General features: G+C 32.5%; 3 protein-coding genes across 3 annotated transcripts; 1 reads left to right on the forward strand and 2 right to left on the reverse strand.

Moving 5' to 3' along the window:
- The first annotated feature begins 2700 nt into the window (after window positions 1–2700).
- Window positions 2701–4305, forward strand: LOC111395822. The gene is made up of 2 exons (XM_023022357.1): window positions 2701–2844; window positions 2954–4305. Exon 2 carries the CDS (start codon window positions 3702–3704, stop codon window positions 4122–4124), a length of 423 nt encoding a protein of 140 aa, XP_022878125.1. The 5' UTR covers window positions 2701–2844; window positions 2954–3701; the 3' UTR covers window positions 4125–4305.
- Window positions 4306–5317: 1012 nt separating this feature from the next.
- On the reverse strand, window positions 5318–6121 carry LOC111375171. Its single transcript, XM_022998000.1, has one exon. The coding sequence runs from the start codon at window positions 6014–6016 to the stop codon at window positions 5456–5458; it is 561 nt and encodes a 186-aa protein (XP_022853768.1). The 5' UTR covers window positions 6017–6121; the 3' UTR covers window positions 5318–5455.
- A 1023-nt stretch (window positions 6122–7144) lies between these two features.
- LOC111375251 (V-type proton ATPase subunit H-like) lies at window positions 7145–15668 on the reverse strand. Its single transcript, XM_022998081.1, has 11 exons — window positions 15523–15668; window positions 15172–15297; window positions 14109–14211; window positions 13959–14031; window positions 11642–11707; window positions 11440–11551; window positions 9865–10026; window positions 9530–9655; window positions 9130–9255; window positions 8375–8558; window positions 7145–7598 (listed from the first exon to the last, which is right to left on the reverse strand). Exons 1-11 carry the CDS (start codon window positions 15556–15558, stop codon window positions 7354–7356), a joined length of 1359 nt encoding a protein of 452 aa, XP_022853849.1. The 5' UTR covers window positions 15559–15668; the 3' UTR covers window positions 7145–7353.
- Between the last annotated feature and the right edge of the window lie 5609 nt (window positions 15669–21277).

Consider the following 21277-nt stretch of genomic DNA (forward strand, 5'->3'; position numbering starts at 1 on the left):
TGAACCTCCGGCCCCTCAGCAGCTCAGGGAGGTAAATCGCAGGATGTGCCCTTATTGGCTCCCAGGTTCCCACAACTCATTTGGACTCCTTCCGCAAAGAGAGCTCTCCTTACTGGGCGTTTGTTCACACCAATGGCTTCCTCTCCATATGGCTCCCAGTGTTAACTCCAGGAATCGAACTCTCCACCCTTGCTTCCAGCGTCCCAGTGAAGTGATTGTTCCACCAACTCGGATGTGCCCTGGGGGGCTAATAGCACACATTAGATTTCTTAGACTGCAAGTGGACCAAGGCTTACAAACAGCAAATATTCCCGTAACTTTTAGCTTTTTGCATTTTGATCCCCATTTCAAGTTTTTTGTACGAGTTTGGTCTTTTTCATTCGATTTAGGACTTCCAAAAGTTCCCCGCAGTGGTCCCCAAACCTCCATAATCATCCAAAAAAGGACCTCCTCAAGTTTCAAAAGTGTAAAAATCACTTTTCAAACTTTCCATATGTTGAATTTCGCTTTCAAACTTTTGACAATCCTCCATTTGCTCTCTTAATGATTCTTGTCAATTCCATGCAATCCAATTAGTCTATAGTTACTTCAATTGGGCTCGAAATCTTTCTTTTTGCTCCAATAACCTTCAAGTTCAAATTTTACCTAAAATAATAATATTTACACTAAATAAGTAGAAATCTCCCCAATTTAAAAGTGATGATCAAGTTTGTCATTATGAATAAACGTGTAAAATACACTTATCAATGACCTTAAACACGTTACTAAAAACAGCTGAGCGAATCTTTTGTTAAACTCAAAACTTTTTCTAAGAAACCTAATAAAAATTTAAGAATATAGGGAAAACGACACTCTCTATTTATTTTTTGAGGTCCAAGGATGATCAAAACGTGGAGTGGGACAACACATAGCAAAAGCACAAATGCCTTTTGTCCCGCGTGATCTTCATACGAGGTTCTGAGTTTAATCTCATAGCAATGGTCACGTCAAACACTTTAGCCCATGTTCGGCAGTCCTTTTTTTTGGGATCTTCATGTCTCAATTCCATCATCCTAAGTTTAATATTCTTTGGTCGAGAGCATGTTCCTTTCTTTTCCAGGTAGGCGAATTGCCTTTTTGATTTCTTCCGTACGTCAAATAACGTGTCGATCTCAAAGAGTTCTCTTAACTTATCTATTGCTTTAATTTAGACCACCAGCTCAAAAGTTACTTTTTTCCCCACCACTTGTCTATTCTGATACATCACACATGGTGGTGCAGGGCAAGAGATTGTATGTTATGAGAGTCCACGGCCATCAATGGGTATCCACCGTTTCGTTTTCGCGTTATTCCGGCAGTTGGGCCGCCAGACGGTGTATGCTCCGGGGTGGCGCCAGAACTTCAACACCAGGGACTTTGCCGAGCTCTACAATCTTGATTTGCCAGTCGCCGCCGTATATTTTAACTGTCAAAGGGAGAGTGGCACTGGTGGACGAAGACAGTGAAGTGGAGAAATATATATTAAGTTTACATCCATAAAAATATATATTATATATTTATGGATAGAATTGATGGGAAAAAAAATTAATAAAGTTCCATCAACATGAATGGGAAATTAATGATGGTTAAATGAAGGCTAATTAGTATAAAAGGTCTCTACCTTGTAATGTTATTGCGTAAAATGTCATTATTTTTCATTTTTTTGCATTTTCAACTCTATTTTCACCTTTCATCGTGGAAAATGTCATTTTCATCCAATTTCTGAATAAAAAAAATATAAAATGACAAATATGTCTTCCTATTTAAATAAAACAAAAAAAAGAAAAGAAAATTTAAAGAAAAAATTGCAGTAAACTCCCAAACTTTTTTAAAAACTACAAATGAGTCCAAATAAATTATTAAAAGGGTAATTAGTATAGAATATTTCCAACTTTCAATATTATTGTGCAAAACATTAATATCTTTCTTTCTTTTTTTGACATTTTCACCCTTATTTTCCCATCATATTGTGAAAATCATCATTTTCATCCGTTTTCACAATTAAAAGTTGTAAAAAAACGAATGTACCCTTCTATTTAAAGAAAAGAAAAATAAAGAACAAATTGAAGAAGAATTAATGCAATGTAAGGGGCACATAAATCATTTCAATTGTCTGCTTTAATTGTTGGTTACTAAGGCAATCAATAATTTCGACTGGTATGAAATCCATGTGCATTGTATAATGGTCAAAAAATTGCTAAAAATTGAAGAATCAGCGCAACTAGACAGCCTATATTTTGACGACTAACATTTTTCATGCGAAAAACTAGACATAATTTCAACTAACTGGAACCAAATATGTAGAAAGTAGAAATGTAGGAAATGAACTTTTAATCACAATTCAATTTTTTAATTATTTTCGCAAGTAATAAGGCACGTTGAAAGTTCGTCCAATTCCAATATCGATGTATGAGGATGAACATACCCCAACATCAGATTTATGATAACAGACCAACAACATCAACCCGTCCCGTCCTGTTTCATCCATATATAAACAGAGAATCCAGCAGGTAAGTCTTAAAAGCAGATAAAAATAAGTAAAATGTTTTACTTTTAAGTAACTTTTTAAAGGGTCATTAGCACAAAACGTCTTACGTTTGACCTATGGTGTGCAAAACACACTTTGGACTCATTTTTAATTTGAAACTGGAAGGCTAAAATGATCAGGTTCTTCCCCATAACATACACACAATTTATCTTCCATCTTCTCCATTGTTTACGTCCCATGAGCAAACCGATTTTCTTTATCCCCTTCTCCTATAATCTAAAATTTCTTGTCTCGCAGTGTGCTATTCTCTGCAAGCAGTGAAGCCGAACTCAGAAAAGGTATTATTTTCATTGTGAGTCCGTTATTTTTTATTTTACTGCTCGAAATTTCAAGCTTTGAGTGATTGACCTTGCTATTTTTTATGGAATTTATTGTTGTTCTCCACAGGATTTTGTGTCGAATCAAAATGCTTCCTCCATTTATTAGAGAGCCCGACAACGAGACACCCTCATACGGTATGAACGTTGTCCATTCATGATCACTAGTTTCCCTTCATTAATTTTGTTGCTTCATGGAATTAAAAATTGGAACTTTATTGGAATGTGAAATGGGAAAAGACCTTCAACACTGTGAGGATAATTCTTAGGGATTTATAGGTATTCCGCTGAAATTACAAGATATTGGTTTGAAAGTTGAAATTTCTATGGCTTTGATTGGGTTTTGAGAATTATATGATGTACAGTCCATTATTGCCCTAAGTTGATCAGTGTACATTTCTTCATTTCCATATCACCTTTCGCTGTTCATTCCCTTATCTCCATATTCTTTTGCATGTAGGAGCAAATTTAGACTACTTCATTGTTGAATTGCATCATGAAGAGCACTTTTATGCTAAGCTAAACAATCTAACATATGAACATGGATTTGTGCTTTTCTACGATTTCTTCCATGTCTTATTATTTATGAAAGATAATTTGACAAAGTTTTTAAGTGCAGTTGGTAATGATTTGATGTTGCAGTTTAACTAAAAAGAACAAAAAATGAGTTTAGGGAAGGGATTGACTAGATTGGAGAATGAGAAGGGTATTAAAGAAATGCTTCGGTATAGAGATGTGCATCTAGTAGTGTAGATATATGTTGTAATCCATTGCAATTGCATGCATTGCCATTGCATGCATCGATCTAATAAGTTAAAATGCAATGCGATGAAACACAAACATTTGAATGTTGTTACGTACCTTCTGTGGAAGAAAACAAGAGTGAGGAGCCTGAAATTGATTGGTCAGGTCAGTTTTTTCACGAGAATGCTAAAGAATTGTGGTCAGATTACGAGGAAACCCTACAATACCATCATGAAGAAGATCAAAATATGGGTGATATAGCTGTTGAAGAAGATGAAGTCAATGTTGAAACTCATAATGATGACAAACGAAGTAGGGGAGATGAGGTTGAAGGTTTGGTGGAATCTAATTACAAGATGGAGGATCAACCAGTGTCTAATGCTGAAATTGAGAATAATAGGGTTAATTTTTATTTTGGATTTGGAGACAACTTCAGCAGACTTAACTATTCTAGGGATGAGAGCAACCTAAACTCGAACATGTCAAAAATATGGTGAACCAGGACAAATAGGAGGACCTGTAAAGGGACACCACCACCATCAAGTAACTAGGGACAGCCTATTCACTTTCTTTTCTTTTTTTGTTGTTGAATACAGTTGTAGTGCCAACCTGAAAAGGTTGTTCAATTGTAAGTTTCTTTTGTTCATGTATCTAAATGGTCAACAGTATAACGGTCGAAACGGGTGTGTCTAAAAGTCTCCATTTTGCTTATTTTAGATGCAAACTTGGTTCGCTCTTAATTTTGTTGCTGTTTTAAATTTGTAATTTGGTTTGAGTTGCCATGGTTGATTAGTCTTTGAGTTGTTGTGGTAGATTACGATCATTTTGCTGCTGTGAATGAAAGGGATGCCTACAGGATATGACAGGGACAGTTTTAACATGAATCTAAAACACAGGGATGTTATGCGCAAAAATTGTCAACTTAGGGACTTTTTGCTCAAGAAACTTTGAAACGTTGGGATGTTTTACTCAAAGATAGTTTCAATTCTGGGATGTTATACGCAGAACATTTTGTAACGTAGGGACTTCTTTCACATGTTCAAATTTAGGGAAAAACAGATTGACAGCTTCTGCTTTTGATGTAGAATTCCGGGACTAAGATTTGTGATCTTGGAATTGGTTTGTTGCGTAAATGGGAGATGAAAGCAAGTGTGGAAGTCAAAATTCAATTTTCAAGAATGCGTCAGTCATGGCGATGATGAACAGTGGACTTTCAAAAATGCAGTAGCCATGGTGATAATGATGATTATGAACAGTGGATTTCATGCCATTTGGAAGTGAAATCTTTTATCCTTCCAATTTCAAATTAAAAGTGAGTTTAGTTAGATGTGCGTTTTAACAATGGTCCACAATGAAATTTTAAAATAAAACGTAAATAATTGAAACGTTTTGGCACATTAAAAGTCTATAGGGGACGTTTTGTGCTAACAAATCTTTTAAAATTATGTTTGGATAAAATTATATTTTTCTATCAGTTGTCTTGTTTATCAAATTAACGGAAAATGTGAAATCTTTTATCTCCTCCAATCAACACATAGATGCTGTATATCATTCCTTCTAAGATTGAAACATTGCCTGAAGCCATTTATTTTGTAAATCGTCTAACTGACTACTCGAATACGTATTTTCTCTGCCTTATCTTTGCACGGGACTGGGTATTAATATTTGTAAGATTGATAGACAATTTCACTTAATAGAGAAACAAATACATATTTATAAATATATATAAGAAATCCGCATCCAAATTGGAGAAACCAAAAACAAATAAACTAGTCAAACAATGATATATCAAGCGATAATCCTTCATTATCTATATTACATAATAATATCAAACTTGGAAAGGCCATGGCCAATTCTTCAAGTCCTCCTCTTCTTGAACCTTAGAATTCTTCATTGCCCGAGAATTGACTCCATCATTTTGCACATAAGCATAGTAATTCAAGAAGAATGCAAGTGTAAGAACAACCCATTCTAGGCAGAATATCAATATACACAACCCACCAGCCAATTTCAATATCGTCACACCATCTTCTTCCCTCACATAGGATTTGAGATTTCCAAGAAAATCTTTAGGCCTTGTGTAGATAAGCACAGAAACAGAGCCTTGAAATATTGCTGTAAGCACTGTGGCTACCATGTGGGCTCCATACCACTTCCGGGCACCTCGGGCAGCTGAGGCAGCGGCGCAGCCGGCAATGGCACCGATAATGGTGGTGACGTGGAGGAGGATCAAGAAGAAGCCGCAGAGAGAAGGGATCAGCCGGAGGGAAAGTGTCAAGAAAATGCAACTGGAAGCTGCACCTAAGAGAATGTAATTGCATAAGAGGAAAACCTTGTGAGTGTGGCAGTGTGATTCATTTGAAGAATTCTCTACGTTCAATCCTCCCATTTCTTGCAATTTTTTGTGAGAAATTGGGTTTTGCTGTTGTGCTACTGAGAATTTGGGGGAAAATGCAGAATTGAAGACTTATTTGTTATGTGAAATGAGATGAAGATGATCTGTATATATGATGAAGGGTGTGGGAAGGCAACGGTCACATTTGAAATTGAAAATACGACCGTTTAGAAAAAGCTAATAAAATTGGGGGTGTAACGGCTACTAAAATTTGTTTGTACCTTTTTTTTTTATAAGAGGGGAATGTGTAGATTTGCTTCGAAAGGATAAAAGATAATTAATAGAACCACAACTTTTTTACAATACAGATTACTAACTTTTTATCGAAATTTATTAAAAATTCAATTTTAATCCTCATCAAGCGTGGACTAAATTTTAAGTACCTGTTTGATTTAGATAAAAAAAATAAACTTTTAGTAAATTTTGATAAAAATTGATATAGGCCCGGTTTGGTAGGGATTTTTTGTCCCAAAAAATTGATTTTTTTACCGTTATTTTACTATTCAATCCGTAATTTTTGACTTCTTCTCTCACATGTGAACCCTACTTTTTTTCTAACGGTCAAAAAATCAATTCTCAAAATCCTTACCAAACGGGCCCATAATATGTAATTAAAAAATTGTGAATTCCATGAAATGTATTGTCAAAATTTAATTATTCATTTTGACTTAAATTTTAATAAACTTTTTAGCAGAATAAATAGGGGCTACGTTTTATATATGTCTCGAAAGTCGAAACTCATATCTCATTTGATATGTTGAATTAGACATGATAATAGAACGATTTATAAAATAGGAAAGACTTATTAAAAATAAAATGAAATTAAATACAAATTCAAAATTAATGCTCATAAGGTAATTTATAAAATTGTGAAGTTCAATTTTGTCCTGTTTCAAGCGTAAATTACCAAAAGAAAATTAGGTTAGAAGAAAAATGTTCTAATACAGGTTTTAAATTTCTCACAAGTAATTAAAAACCTTTTTCTCAGAATCTCAACGAATAATTCTTTAAAAATCTTACTTGGGAAAATCGAAAATACAAAATAACAATGATGTAAATACAACGCAGCAACACCAGTAACTAAAATGTACTTTTTTTTATTCTCCAACAGCGTTTGAAAAGTAAAAAATACAAATATTTCATTTTATTTGACTGCATATAACAGAATAAGTAACTCTCCACAAGTTGCTCATAATAAGCATCAGATTCAAAATATTAAAGGAAAAAAAAAATGAAGTGCATGAAATACTTCTTAAACACAATAGTACATGACTGTATACAAATTCTTCAATCTTCATCCTAAAATTATTATAATTTGAACCAAACAATACTCAGGCTTGTAAAAAGCTTGCATATTTGGCACCTAGGAAAAGCCTTTGGATGCAGAGCAAAGCATTTTTAGTGACCTCTGCGTTTTCATGGTTCAACAATTTCATCACCCGCTCCTTTGCTTTCAGGTCAGTCACTATGATACGACCAGCAGGATGGTACTGAATGAACTGCGAGATATCAAAGCAAGCAACAGCTAGTGTTCGAGGATTAGTGGACGTATCCAAGATTGTGATCAGGACCGTTACCCAGGTGAAAAACAGTGGTGCCTTCCATAAGAATCGAATCAACAACACTCCCCACTACTACAATTAGATCCTTCAGTTCTATGGTGAAGCATAAAACAGAGGAATGTTCACTATAATTGGGCAGGGGTAATCTACATTCCTCTTTTTCTGATTTGAATTTCAGGAACTGGTGTTTGGGTTTTGTAAATAATTTCTTTCAATGTCCAAACTTATAATCCTTAATTTAATATAATTTAAGCTGAGCCACGTTGTTTGTGTCCTGTTTTTGACTAAGAGGTTCCATTTCTAATTATTGTTTGAGAAGATACTAGGTTTTGCAAAGGGAAGAGGGTTCCAATTTGTCACCATCCCCAAAATTGTGCCCACTTTCAGAAATGGATAAATCTATTGGTACATAATTTTGGATGGATCCAAAATTAATGTACCCCAATCATGGCTCTTCAGAAATAGCTCTTAAAAGATGCATCATTTAGACTGTTACTTTAATTGTCGGCACTCTCTCTCTATCTCTCTCTTTTTTTTTTTTCGTTTTTTTTTGGTGGGTTTGGGGGGGGGGGGGGGGGGCTTCCTTTTTCTTCTTCTTTTTTTTATTTCTTTTATTTTGTTTTTTTACCTTTTTTTTGCGGGGTGGGCAGGGGACGGCTTTCACAAGAATTTTTTCCTACAATTATTTTGGAGGTGGGTACACTGAAGGAAAAAAATGAGCAAATCTGGAGTTCGAGTTAATATAACAAGAATAGCTAAACTGCACAACAATAGTCCAGCGACATCGGCAATACCTGGAAATCATTTTCTTCGAAGTTCGTAATATTTTCCCGCCAAAATATAGGATCTTTGTGCATAGGAGACCAATCAAGATGTCCAAGAAGGACTTCCTGTTTGTACTTATCGAAAGAACTTAGCTTCTTAATGTTATCCTTCAGTCCTTCTTCAAGTTGGGTCAGTGCCTCCAGCAGATCCTACAGAAAAAAACATTCTCACTTTAGCACCTGAAATATCAAGGGTAAGAAGGAGGTGGGGAAGATCACCTAGGCTTTAAAGCAGGATCGACAGATTGACAGCAGTTCTAAATGAGCCACTACTATGACAGATTGACAGCAGTTCTAAATTTCAAGTACAGCCCTTGTGAACAGAGGAATTTGTTTTACCATATGTTTTTTTAAGCTATTCTGAACTATTAATGATAACACCCTTGCCCCCACAAACCTATAAAAAGAACAAAACCACAGCACCACATTGCGTCTCAGCAGTTGAAACGTCCTTGACAAATCATAAGCAAGGAATAGGCAGATCTTTTTCCCACATAAATTGGCACATAATAGACATGGCAATTCTCAACGTTAAAGAAGAATGCATTTATAGGCACCCTTTGCCAGTGCCTTGTCTAAATGTAAAGGGAATAAAACTTTGGTAATGTTTCTTTACATAATTTGTGTGTGAAAAATGCACCCTTTTCGAAAACGGCTTTTCCATTTTCCTTATTTCGAATTCAGAAATAAATAAGAAACCATACAAAGATATTTCTCTCACCTCATCACTCCATGCCTGTGCTTTCAAACTCTGGACAAGCTGAGGCAATCCCAGATCTATCATCAGAGCACCATATGTCCCCTTTTGAAGCAAGTTCCTAAGAGTCAACACAACTACCCTGACGACCTAATAGCAAAGATGGGATAGATGTTACATTCTGAGGTGAAATATGTAAAGTGAATAGAACACAATATTGTTCATAATTTCATGCTGAGAATTTCTAAGGCAGCTGTTAAATAGGGGGGGGGGAAAATCTGTCTGCAGAAAGTTTTAGGAATGATAGGATGAGATGAGCAGATATTATAGGTAAAAAACAATCTGAAGAATCAAAAGGCTAAACAAGAATATATAAAACCAACAACATGGTTGATCTCAGCATAAGTCACCCACAGGAACTTACCTTTTCTTTTGTGGAACCTTTAACAACTTCAATCAAACGTGGCAAGGATCTAGAAGTACCCAAGTACTCAATTGCAGGTTCATAGTAAGACAAAAGCCATACACATAGACATGTTTCGTAGAGGAGCTGTTTCAAGAATAAATTAAAATTCAGAAATGTCAAATTTTAAAGTATGATACAGAGATCAGATATTACGTTAGTTTTAAGAATTCCAACTTTACATGACTCCAGGATGAGATTGAGAACCCATCCACCAACCAATATCTAGGACTCAGGTAATTTAGGCATAGAGGTTAGGTGCTTTTGCTTGTACTTGTACTCAACAATATAGTTACCTGAATGGACTGTTGAGTGGATGCTGGAGAAATTAGAGGAACTAGAAGCTTCACTCCATCTGATTGAACAAATGAAGATCGCACAACAGGCTCTTTAAGTAGAGTGGCAAGACAATTGATTGCTGTTGGAATGCCACGGCTAGGATGAGAAGGCTTCTTCAGCTGTATATGTAGACAAGTTGACGCAGGAGCATATTAATTTGACAACGAAAAAGAAAAGAAAGAGGATCAAAGAAGAGAAGAATTGAGGGCAAAGAAAAAACCAATTTTTATTCATATATTCAACGGTGCTTATTACAATGAAGAGAAAATAAACTAAAATCAAACGAACTTATAATAAACTAGATTGTTATCGAAATATTAAAAGTACTCTAATATATCTAATCTAAAAAGTACATATTTTAAATCAAACTCTATTGTAAAATCCTAATTAAAATCTAACTCTATATTGATTTTTATCCTTACCTACAAGTATAAGGACAAGGATGTTTGCTATATCACATGAAAGTAAATCTAATAATATTTTCCTGCTTAAGCCACTGAAAGGGGGAAAAAAGACTAAATGCGTATTTCACCAAACTTATGAAAAACTGAGGTTTGGTACGAGTTAGTCTCCAAAAATTAAATTCCATTTAGCTTTAACCTTTTCAGTTGAAACTTTTATTTGTGTATCCAACTTATAAATAGAATGAACTGTAAAACACGAAAAATTAATCATAAATGAAACTTGAATATTAAACATAGCGAGTACTGCTTGATGATAAAAAGATATGTCAAAATATCAAAGATATTATATAAAAAGCTTAGAGTATAATCTACACCTTGTGCATTCAATATCAAGTTCTTAAGTTTTGCCATTGAATAATTTTCCCAGAAATATAAAATAGACATGCGTTGCTTTTATTCTGATAGCCAAAATATCTTAATACTCACTAATACGCCCTATATGTTGAAAGAAACTAAGATAAGCCTAAAAAATTCAAGGACCGTCTGGAATTTTCGTTTACTTTGCTTGTTATGAGAAGTTATCCCTTCACTATATCACTGCGTCTATGCAACATGAGAGAAAAAGTAAATTATGGATATTCCATGTACATTCTTGATTGTTTTATTAAGTTTTGTCTCCCATAGGTGGCAGTGAATTAGACTAATATAGTAGAGACTTTGTTTGGAGGGTGGAAAACACATTACAACATATAGTTCAAACACTACACATCTACTCCTTGTCTGCATTTGATCAAGAGTGTATTTCTTCTTTTACCTCAGCCCGTCTTTTTTCACTTGCTACAAACTAAAATCTTTTAGTAATAGTTTGAACCTTTTTTCCTCTCAAATGTATTTCTTCAATTTTCTCTGTTTTTGTTTCTTTAGTTAATCATTTTTATCTTTTCTACCAAAGATTTCAGGTGTCCGAAATTCCTTATACAGCTCCCTGAAACCACCACAGAAATTTAACTTTCCTATGCTATAGAGGCTTTTAAATCTCCTTTTGTTATTACGATAACAGCTGGTAAAGGTTTCCTTTAAACATTTATAAGACAAACGTGTAAACATAATGCAAATCTGAGTACAGACCTGTGCGCAAAGCCACTCCACAAGTCCTTTTAGAACGTCATCAATAGTAGTAAATTCCTTCGATTTTGATGCCCCATTTGCAATAAGTGCATCCTGAGCCTTCGGTCTTCCACTGGAATTGACAAAACAGAATTGTTACGAAGAAGTAGGATAACTAACCTAGTTAGCATAACAACACCAAGGGGTGGATAATCTTTCACACCTTACTATCAGAGAAAGTATCTTACAGCTCTTCTCTTGAATAAACCAGTTACCTTTCCACAGCAATCTGGAAAAGAAAAAAGGGTGAATGTTTATCATCATGGGAATTGAGAACATGGAAGGATTATTCTTCTTTATTCACAATCAAGTCAGGAAAAGTACTAGCTTTGGGGAGGAAAAGTACCTAGATAAAGTGTCAAGGAGAACAGCCCCAATCAACTTACAGCATTAGCTTAAAATTTAAATGACTATTCCAAATGTATATAATTCTTTTCCTTTTCTTATTCATATTATGTGATAGAGTTGAACTAATAAGAAGTGTGAGTGGTAGATCAAAGGTCCGAAATTGACCCCGTTTATTCGGGATTAGGGGTGTTCGAGGCTGTAGATAGAGATGAGGAAAGGCTCAATGAGAAATGCCTCACTGAATAGCAATAGATACAATAAAATCTCAATAAATTAATATTTGATAAATTAACAATCTCACTTAAGTAATAAAATTCTTCAGTCTCGACTTGGGTCAATGTATATATATATAATAACAAGTCATACAAATACAGATTAACAAACTTTTAATTTGACAATAATTTTTTCAATTCGCCTCCTTATCAAAATATGCATCTAAAGTATTTTGCTTTTTCTTTGTACCCAAATCAAACTCAACTTTATCCCTAATCTGTTGCAATGCAATACTAAATCTGGCATAATTCTTCATTTTGTATAATGTAATTATTTAAGATTACAACTGCTTGAAATGCCTTTTCTGAAGAAATAGATGGTAAAACACAACTGCCATCTGGGTCATGATCATCATTGATTGGTGTATTGAGTACTATATGAATAATATCTTCAACAATAGGTGATTACATCACGACGTCATTTTCAATAGGATAGTTTAAAATGTGCTCAACATCCATAACATTTATATAGCAAAGACTAGAAATAGCTTCACGGTTCACGCAATCCATTGATTACTTCATCTTCACTAACATTTTGTGTCTTACGAATTAAATTTAGAAATTTCACCACATCCAATATATTTTTTTTTAGGGGGGTGTATTCAATTGGAATTTTTGAAAATTTTGATGGACTTTTTTTTAAGTAATAACTATTGTGGATTTTGTGGATCTTTTATGGATTTATATAGAATTAGTGGAAGTCTTTCGTAAACTTCTATGAATTTTCATTTTAAAATTTTTATAGACTTTTGTGAAATTCAAGAAACTTTTGAAAACTTTCATTTGAAATAGAATTCATGTGGATCTGGTGTGAAATTCTTATGTATGAGGTGTTACTTCCCACAATTCCCATTTTCGCTTCTCTTCTTCTTCCCATATAATAAAAAAAAATTGAAAAAATAAAAATTTAAGACCTTAATTAAATAAATAATAATCAAAATTATACAAATATATATGATTCAATATTATTAGTATAGTATACTTTTAAAAATAAATAAAAATCAATATATTTAAATTTAATTATAACTTAATTAAAAAAATAGATATTTCATAAAAAAAAAAATGAATGAAAAAAAGAAAAAAAAAACTACAAGAATTCAATTTAATTTTTTCATAGAAAATAGAGATAAATAATAAGAGAGAAGAGAATGATAAATGGAATATAATCAATAAAAAAAATAAATTTTAATCATACATGTTCATGAAAGGTTAAAGGAAAGAAAGATTTAAAAAAATATATTTTTTTTTTGTGAAAGTCTCTCAAAATCTCGTGATTAATGAGAGACAAATTTTAAAACTTTATATGAGTACATTATGCTTAAAAGTTAGTACTCCAAAAACTTTTATAAAAGTCTCTAGAAGTCATTAAAATTTGACTACCCCAAGACTTATAGAGAAAGAACATTCATTCATCTCCTTCTTCCCTGTCGACCACGACGATTGAAACAACGCCGGCTCATTCTGTCTTGCCCGCCTACCGACCCATGAATTCTTCAGAGCGGGCCGAAAGGCCGGGCGTACTTCTAAAAAGTTTTAATTGAATACATCGTAACTTTTAGAAAATCTCAAAAAATCTCAATTGAATACCCCTAAACTTTTTAAATCCCAAAAAGTCATTAAACATCTCAATTGAATATACCCCCTTAATTCCTACATGTATTATGGTAAAATATAATACAAGTTATAAAAATATAAACTACTCTATAAATTAATAAATATTCATTTATCGATAAATTAATAACCCCTTTAAAATAATAATTTTTTTGGACCCAATATTATTATTTTTAGAGGTTTTAATGTATTGTTATATCAAGGTAAACATAAGAAGCTATAATTTACGAAAGAGTAAAGATTGCTTGCCTCAAGAAAGGTTCGTATGTATCTTCGTTTGCAAGAGACGTATCATGAAACAGCCTTGCTCTTTTCGAGTTTGCTGCCATGGGGATGAAAATATAGGACAGGTCCGTAAAATAGTAAAAAAATTAAAAAGCTAATGCTTTTATCACTTACCAGTAAGCATCTCGTCAATCAAGGCAAGAACATATTCTACAGTTTCTTCCTTGAATATGTCACGCAAAATGCTAACAAGTACACGAATGTAGGATGGACCATCCTGTAACAATTTGTTCCACTAGTCATCTTGCTTAAATAATCTTTCAAAGCCATTTTAATACATCTGATGAGAATAAAAGACGCATCATCTATAGCACCAGCGACAATTCATTCATATATTGTACCATGTTAATCATGCTGTAGATGACTGAAACTAACATGGAGGGATGGTGCTACTGACCCAAGTTAATGTGAAAGTAAACAAATTGCTCCAGTTCCTTCAGAATTAATCGTTTGACAAATTATTGCTAGCAAATGCATTGGTTGAAGTGGCTTGTTTTATACTGGCGCAAGTTAGCGAAAAAAGACTTATAACTAGTAATCAGATTAATTTTATGTTCAGTGTCAGATAAAGAACCCTAAAATTAGAAAAATAATCCTTTAAGATTGAAAATTGTTTTTCTACAAATTCAATCCATCCTGAAATGTGAAAACCATCATTTGAACCTTCTATTTAACAATGTGCATGGAAAGTAGAGAAGGTGACGAAAACTGGATTTCCACCACATCACTTGACTAAAATCAACACTAAGTTCAAACCTCCCCAGACGGCCAGATTTAATTCAAGATTTTTGAAATATGTAAGGAAAGGTCACAATCATAAATATTACAAGAGGGAAAAGAGGCTGAACCCATTGTAGCAGAATAAGCTGCCTTGACTTTGCACCTTCAAGGAGCAAACTCGTAAGGGTGAACGTACTTTACTGGAATACTATTAGTCTTGCTGATATTAGACATTTATCATTTTTCTCCCCAATGACAGAATAAAATAAGACAAATAACATTTTCCCTACCTTCGTAATTTTCTCTCTAAAAATATCCGCAATTACAATTGACAATGCACAAATAATCACAACAGAAATCGAAAACGTGCATCAAGATAATATTCTATAAGATTATTTAAAATCATTGATTATATTCCAATAAATGAGGAAGAAAATATCAGACTAGAAAATTTTACATCATCCAGCAACTGAGCCTTGTAATTCTCAGGTTTCTTATCGTAACGCCTCAACAGCTGAAGCCCTGTTCCCGTTATCAACTTAGTGTTCATGTAAGTCTCCCACGGAATATCCCTCCTCAAAACCTTCAAATAACCAAAAAATATATAATCATATTCAGAAACAGAACAAACCGAATGAGTAACCACTGCAATAAATAAGGAGCCATTTCTGATTACTTAATCAATGAGGGCGAAATACAAATAGGTTTTGGATAATTTTGCAAATATCCCTGGTGCAATTGATATAAGAAAAAAATCCTGCAAATATGAATCCAGAATCGGATATATGTGTTGCGTGAGTGTACGTACCTGCTCGGTTGTGAGGTCGGATTGATCCATGGTCATTGGTGGAATTGTGAATGATTTCTTTAGGAACAGATCGGAATCTAGAGAGACAATCAACTGCTGTTATGACATTTATTTTAGTACTGTCGAGGACTTATCGTTTCTATTTTTCCCATTTTTGCATAAGTAAAATTAATGGGGAAATTGAATAATAGAAATTAATTACGGATCGGGCTTGGTCACGGGCATTTGAAAAATGTGCAATTGAAAAAAAAAAGAAAAAGATATATTTTGAATATAATGAAAAACAAATAAGGATTATGTAAATTCGTCACATCAGCTAACCGATACTTAATTGGTGACTTCAATGAAAACAATCTCGTTTGTTTGATGGTCATCTATAGCTAAAATAAAAAATAGGGGACTTAAATGACACATTTGGAAACTTTAGTGACCAATAGTGGTTTTAAAACTAATTTTTTGTCGAGTAATCACTGTCACGTGCGTTGCACGAATTTTGTATTTATCGTATTTTTATTAGTGTATAAATTTTAGTTTTTTGAAAAGTTTTTGAAATAATATCTAGAAATATTTTCATGATATAAGAAAATAATTACAAATTACTTTTACAATCGCATAACAGTACTGTGTCATCTAGAAAAAATATGCTTATATATTTTATGCTTGAATAAGAAATTTACGAGGTTATACAAACTATTTTGCCTGTATTTTTTGATAATGTTGATATGATTGAGTTGAATGTGAAGATTATATTTCTAAATTTTGTTTAATTCAATATTAAAAAATTAAAAATTGAGCACAATATTCATATGCGTTTATATTTTGTGCTTCATATATTTTAATATTTATTTTATGCTTATATTGAAAAATAAAAATCTCAAATTTTTTTTTACATTCGTTTTGATAAGTGAATGTACAGTGTTCTGCATTTTCGGTATTTGTAAGTGCAAAAATCTATATATAAAAATACGGTAAGATGCAAATACGGTAGGTAACATATACGGTTAGTTACCTGCAAATACGGTAAGCTACAAATACAATAAGTTATTTGTAAATACGATAGGGTGCAAATACAGTAAGCTGCAAATACGATAGACAGCATATGCAGAAATATAAGGTGCCATTTTAAGATTCCATTTCCTAGCACCATGGCCAAAATGAACTCCTGCCTCCATCATCTCTTACGGTAAACTGCAAATACGGTAAGGTGAAAATACGATTTTTTTGTTTGCAAATATGGTAAGTAGCATATATGGTAAATTTCAAATGCGGTAGGCAACATTTACGGTAAACTGCATGCAAATACAATAAGCTACATATATGGATTTATAATTTGTTATAAATGTATAAAATTTATTTAAATGCTCGAGAAAAATTGTAATTGAATTAAATCCTTCCAACATCATATCATTATAACTGTATAATTTCTCAATACCTGCACAGGTTCTTGTACGGTATTTTGTGCTAGCATATTCAACACAAATGTGGGGATCTTACCTCAAAATCCTTTTTTTTTTTTTTCAATTTGGTACCACCAACAACTGCAAAAATCACAAACAATATACCAACGAGTTAAGGTAAAAAAGTAAAAATTCATGTACGTTAAATAAGAAAGTAATAATCAACCCATAAGTGGACTTTTAAAATGAAATGGAACAAACATACACAAACTGGAGAATGCAACTTTGAAGATTCTAATTACATGTATACATCTCAATTTTCTGGGAATGTTTTGAATTCTTTTCAAGAATTTCGAACAAACACATAGAGAAAATAAAAATAAATAAAGAATAAAGGTAATGGCTTGAAAATTTCATTGAAGAAGTTGAGACTCTCGTCAAACTCAACTGAAGATTGACGGTTTCAAAACCAACAAGAAAATTCATTCTCAAATATAGCCAAAAACCAAGCCAGAGTTTCTTTCACAAATTCATACAAGCGTGAAAATTGGAAATGAGAGTTTCTTACATTTGTTAGTGTGAAACTTGGAAAGAAAAAATTTGTCCTTATCCTAAACAATTTCATGTTAATCAAGTAGGGTGCTAAAAATAAATAAATAAATAAATTTGCTCCGCACTGTGCGAAGTGAGCAAAGTGCGGAGCAACTCTGCACTTGCTCCCCACCGTGTAGAGTTGCTGAGTTTTTTTTTTTTTTTTTGGAGGATTCTAATTACGTGTATACATCTCAATTTTCTAGGAATGTTTTGGGTTCTTTTCAAGAATTTTGAACATATACGAAGAGAAAATGAAAATAAATAAAGAATAAAGGTAATGGCTTGAAAATTTCATTGCAGAAGCTAAGACCCTCGTCAAACTCAACTAAAGATTGATGGTTTCGAAACCAACAAGAAAATTAATTCTCAAATACAGCCAAAAGTCAAGCCCGAAGTTTATTTCACAAAATTCATACAAGTGTGAAACTTGGAAATGAGAGTTTCTTATCTTTGTTAGTATGAAACTTGGAAAGAAGAAAAATTGTCGTTGTCCTAAATAATTTCTTGTTAATCAAGTAGGGTGCTTTAAAAAAATAAAAATAAATAAAAATTTGCTCCGCACAGTGCGGAGCAACAGTTGCTCAATATGCCGCACTTTGCTCCCACAAAATACGGAATTACTCCGCACAGTGCGGAGCTTTTTTTATTTTTTTAGCGTCTGCAATAAAATTAACAAAGCTAAATATTCGATATTCCAACAAAAATGAATTCATCAAATTAACATTAAAGATCACACTAAAAGCAATACTTTCTTGGTATTCCAATAAAAATGAATTTACCAAATTAACGTCAATTTACCAAATGAAGATCACACTAAGACAATAATCTTTCACATGATTTGCCATCTCTCAGCACTGTGATGAGAGTTTTTTTTTTTTTTACTCCACGTTGTATGGAGAGTTGACAAACCCTCCTCACATGGCTTGTCATCTCTTCGCACTGTGCGGGGAAGTTTTTTTTACTCCGCACTGTACGAAGAGTTTGCTAACTCTCCACACTATGCGGAGAGTTTTTTTTTTTTTTGCTTTTTTTTCTTTTTTCTTTTTACTCAGCACTGTACAGAGAGAGTTGACAAACTCTCCGCACATGTTTACACTCATGTCAGTTTATATATACTAAAATAATTATTTTTTTAATGCTAATGGCATGATGTGTGGAAGAATATTTGTCTTACCATAAATAAAATGAAAAATAAAAAATGACATCATGCACAATAAAATTGTATTAATTTACTGTTGCATCAACAGTAAACACTCCTTCCCCTTTTTATAAGAAGCTAGTTACTGTCACGTTCGTTGTACGAATTTTAAATTTATCGTATTTTTATTAGTGTATGAATTTTAGTTTTTTGAAATTTTTTTTAAGCAATATCTAAAAATGTTTTCACGATATAAGAAAATAATTGCAAATTATTTGTACAATTACATAATCGTATTGTGTCATCCAGAAAAAATATAATTGTATATTTCATATTCGAATAAGAAATATACGAAATTATACAAATTATTTTGCTTGTATTTTTTGATAGTGTTGATATGATTGAGTTGAATGTAAATATTATATTTCTAAATTTTGTGTAATTCAATATTGAAAAATTGAAGATTGAGCACCACATTCATACGCGTTTATATTTTGTGCTTCATATATATTTAATATTTATTTTATGTTTATGTTGAAAAAATAAAAATCTGATTTTTTTTTTGAAATTCAATTTGGTAAGTGAATGTATGGTGTTCTGCATTTTCAGTATTTGTAAGTGCACAAATCGGTATATAAAAATACAGTAAGCTGCAAATACGATAGGTAGCATATACGGTAAATTGCAAATACGGTAGGCAATATATACGGTAAGGTACAAATACGGTAAGTTGTTTGCAAATACGGTAGGCTGCAAATATGGCAAGCTATAAATACAGTAAGCTGTATATATGGTAAGTTGCCTGTAAATACGGTAATCTGCATATATGAATTTATAATTTGTTATAAATATATAAAATTTATTTAATATTGAATTTCTTAAGTATTAAATGTTCTAATTCAATATTGTTTCTTTTTTTATAATTTTATTTTCGAGAATATAAAAAATGTGGTTGTGAAATTGTTAATTTTTAAATGTGTTTTTTTGTTGAAAATAAAAATGATTTTTTTATATTATTTGTAAAAAAAATTATAGTAATTTTATTTGCGTAATAAAAAGATTTATTATGCATTTTTATTTTTTGCATTTTGTGAAGAATTTTGTTTATGGAGATTGACAAATATATTCTTTCACACATGCATTATTCCATCAACATTAAAAAAAAAATTAGTATATATAAACTCCATGAGACGAAAAAAAAACTCTCCGCACATGAGCAAAAAAAAAAAAAAGATCTCGCACAGTACGGAGAGATGACAAACTATCTCTCCGCACAGTATGAAGAGAAAAACAAAAACTCTTCGCACTGTGTTGAGAGATGGCAGTGCGGAGAGAGCAACTCTCTCCGCATAGTGCGAAGAGAAAAACAAAAACTGAAAAACCAAACTCTTCGCACAGTGCAGACTCTTTCTCTTTTTTTTTTTTATTCCCGAAAATACAATTATATAAAAAGAAAATAATATTAAATTAGTACTTAAGAAATTCAATATTAAATAAATTTTATACATTTATAACAAATTATAAATCGACGTATGTGTAATATACCAAAATTTGTCATTGTCGTCTTGCTTACTCCCATGCTACAGATCACAATTATGCTAACTTTTTGTCCTTTAGAGCATCCATGATTTCTAAAACCCTTCAATGTGTTTTTTTAGTAAACTTTAACAAATTAACAGCAAAAGAAAAAAGAATTATTCCCCAGTAAATGATCAATCCTATGTGCAAAATTATATGAGCTATATGAGATTGAAAATAAATATGGTTGATAGGATTGAAAGTTCCTCTTTCTGATAGATGCATTGATTTGTCATTACACTTATTGATTTTAACTGGGTGGGTGTTTTGTGTATCATTTTGGCACGTAATTAAACAATAAAGCTAGCTTTTGTCTTTGGAACTATTTTGTTATCTCAGTACGCAACATTTCGTGAATTTTTGAATATTAGACTATATTTCATCAATTCTACTATTTCTTTTTTTCTTTTTTTTTTACTATTTTCCTTGCAAGCAAGTGGATTCAAGGCTCGAATCCATAGTTTCATAACAAATATATAATTTATATAGGTCCATTTGAAAAATGAAATAATAAAATAAAATTGTAGAGCTCTCTCTAGTCTCTACGAGCAAGAATGTGGTTTGAGTAATCAATCAAAATATCCATAATTAAAAGTTGAGTACGAATATGATTTGAATAATCAACTCTCTTCGCACGATGCGGAGAGTTTTTTTCTCTCTGCATTGTGCGGAGAGTTTTGCCATGGTGCAAAAAGTTTGCAAACTCTTTGCAATGGTTTGACATCTCTTCGTACTATGCAGAGGGTTTTTTTTTACTCCGCACATGGTTTGCTATCTCTCTGCACCATGTTGAGTTTTCTTTTTAATGCTCATGTGCGAATAATTTTTTTCCTCTCATGATAGTTTATATATACTAAAATTATTATTATTTTTTCATACTAATGACATGATGTGTGGAAGAACATTTGTCTGATCATAAAAAAAATGAAAAATAAAAAACGACATCATGCACAGTAAAATTAGATTAATTTATTGTTGCATTAACGGTAGGCCCTCATTCCCTTTTACGTAAGAAGTTAGAAATGCCAAACGAGAATCTCCACAAATT

Source organism: Olea europaea, chromosome 1 (genome assembly GCF_002742605.1).
Source record: "Olea europaea var. sylvestris chromosome 1, O_europaea_v1, whole genome shotgun sequence".
Taxonomy (NCBI): Eukaryota; Viridiplantae; Streptophyta; class Magnoliopsida; order Lamiales; family Oleaceae; genus Olea; species Olea europaea.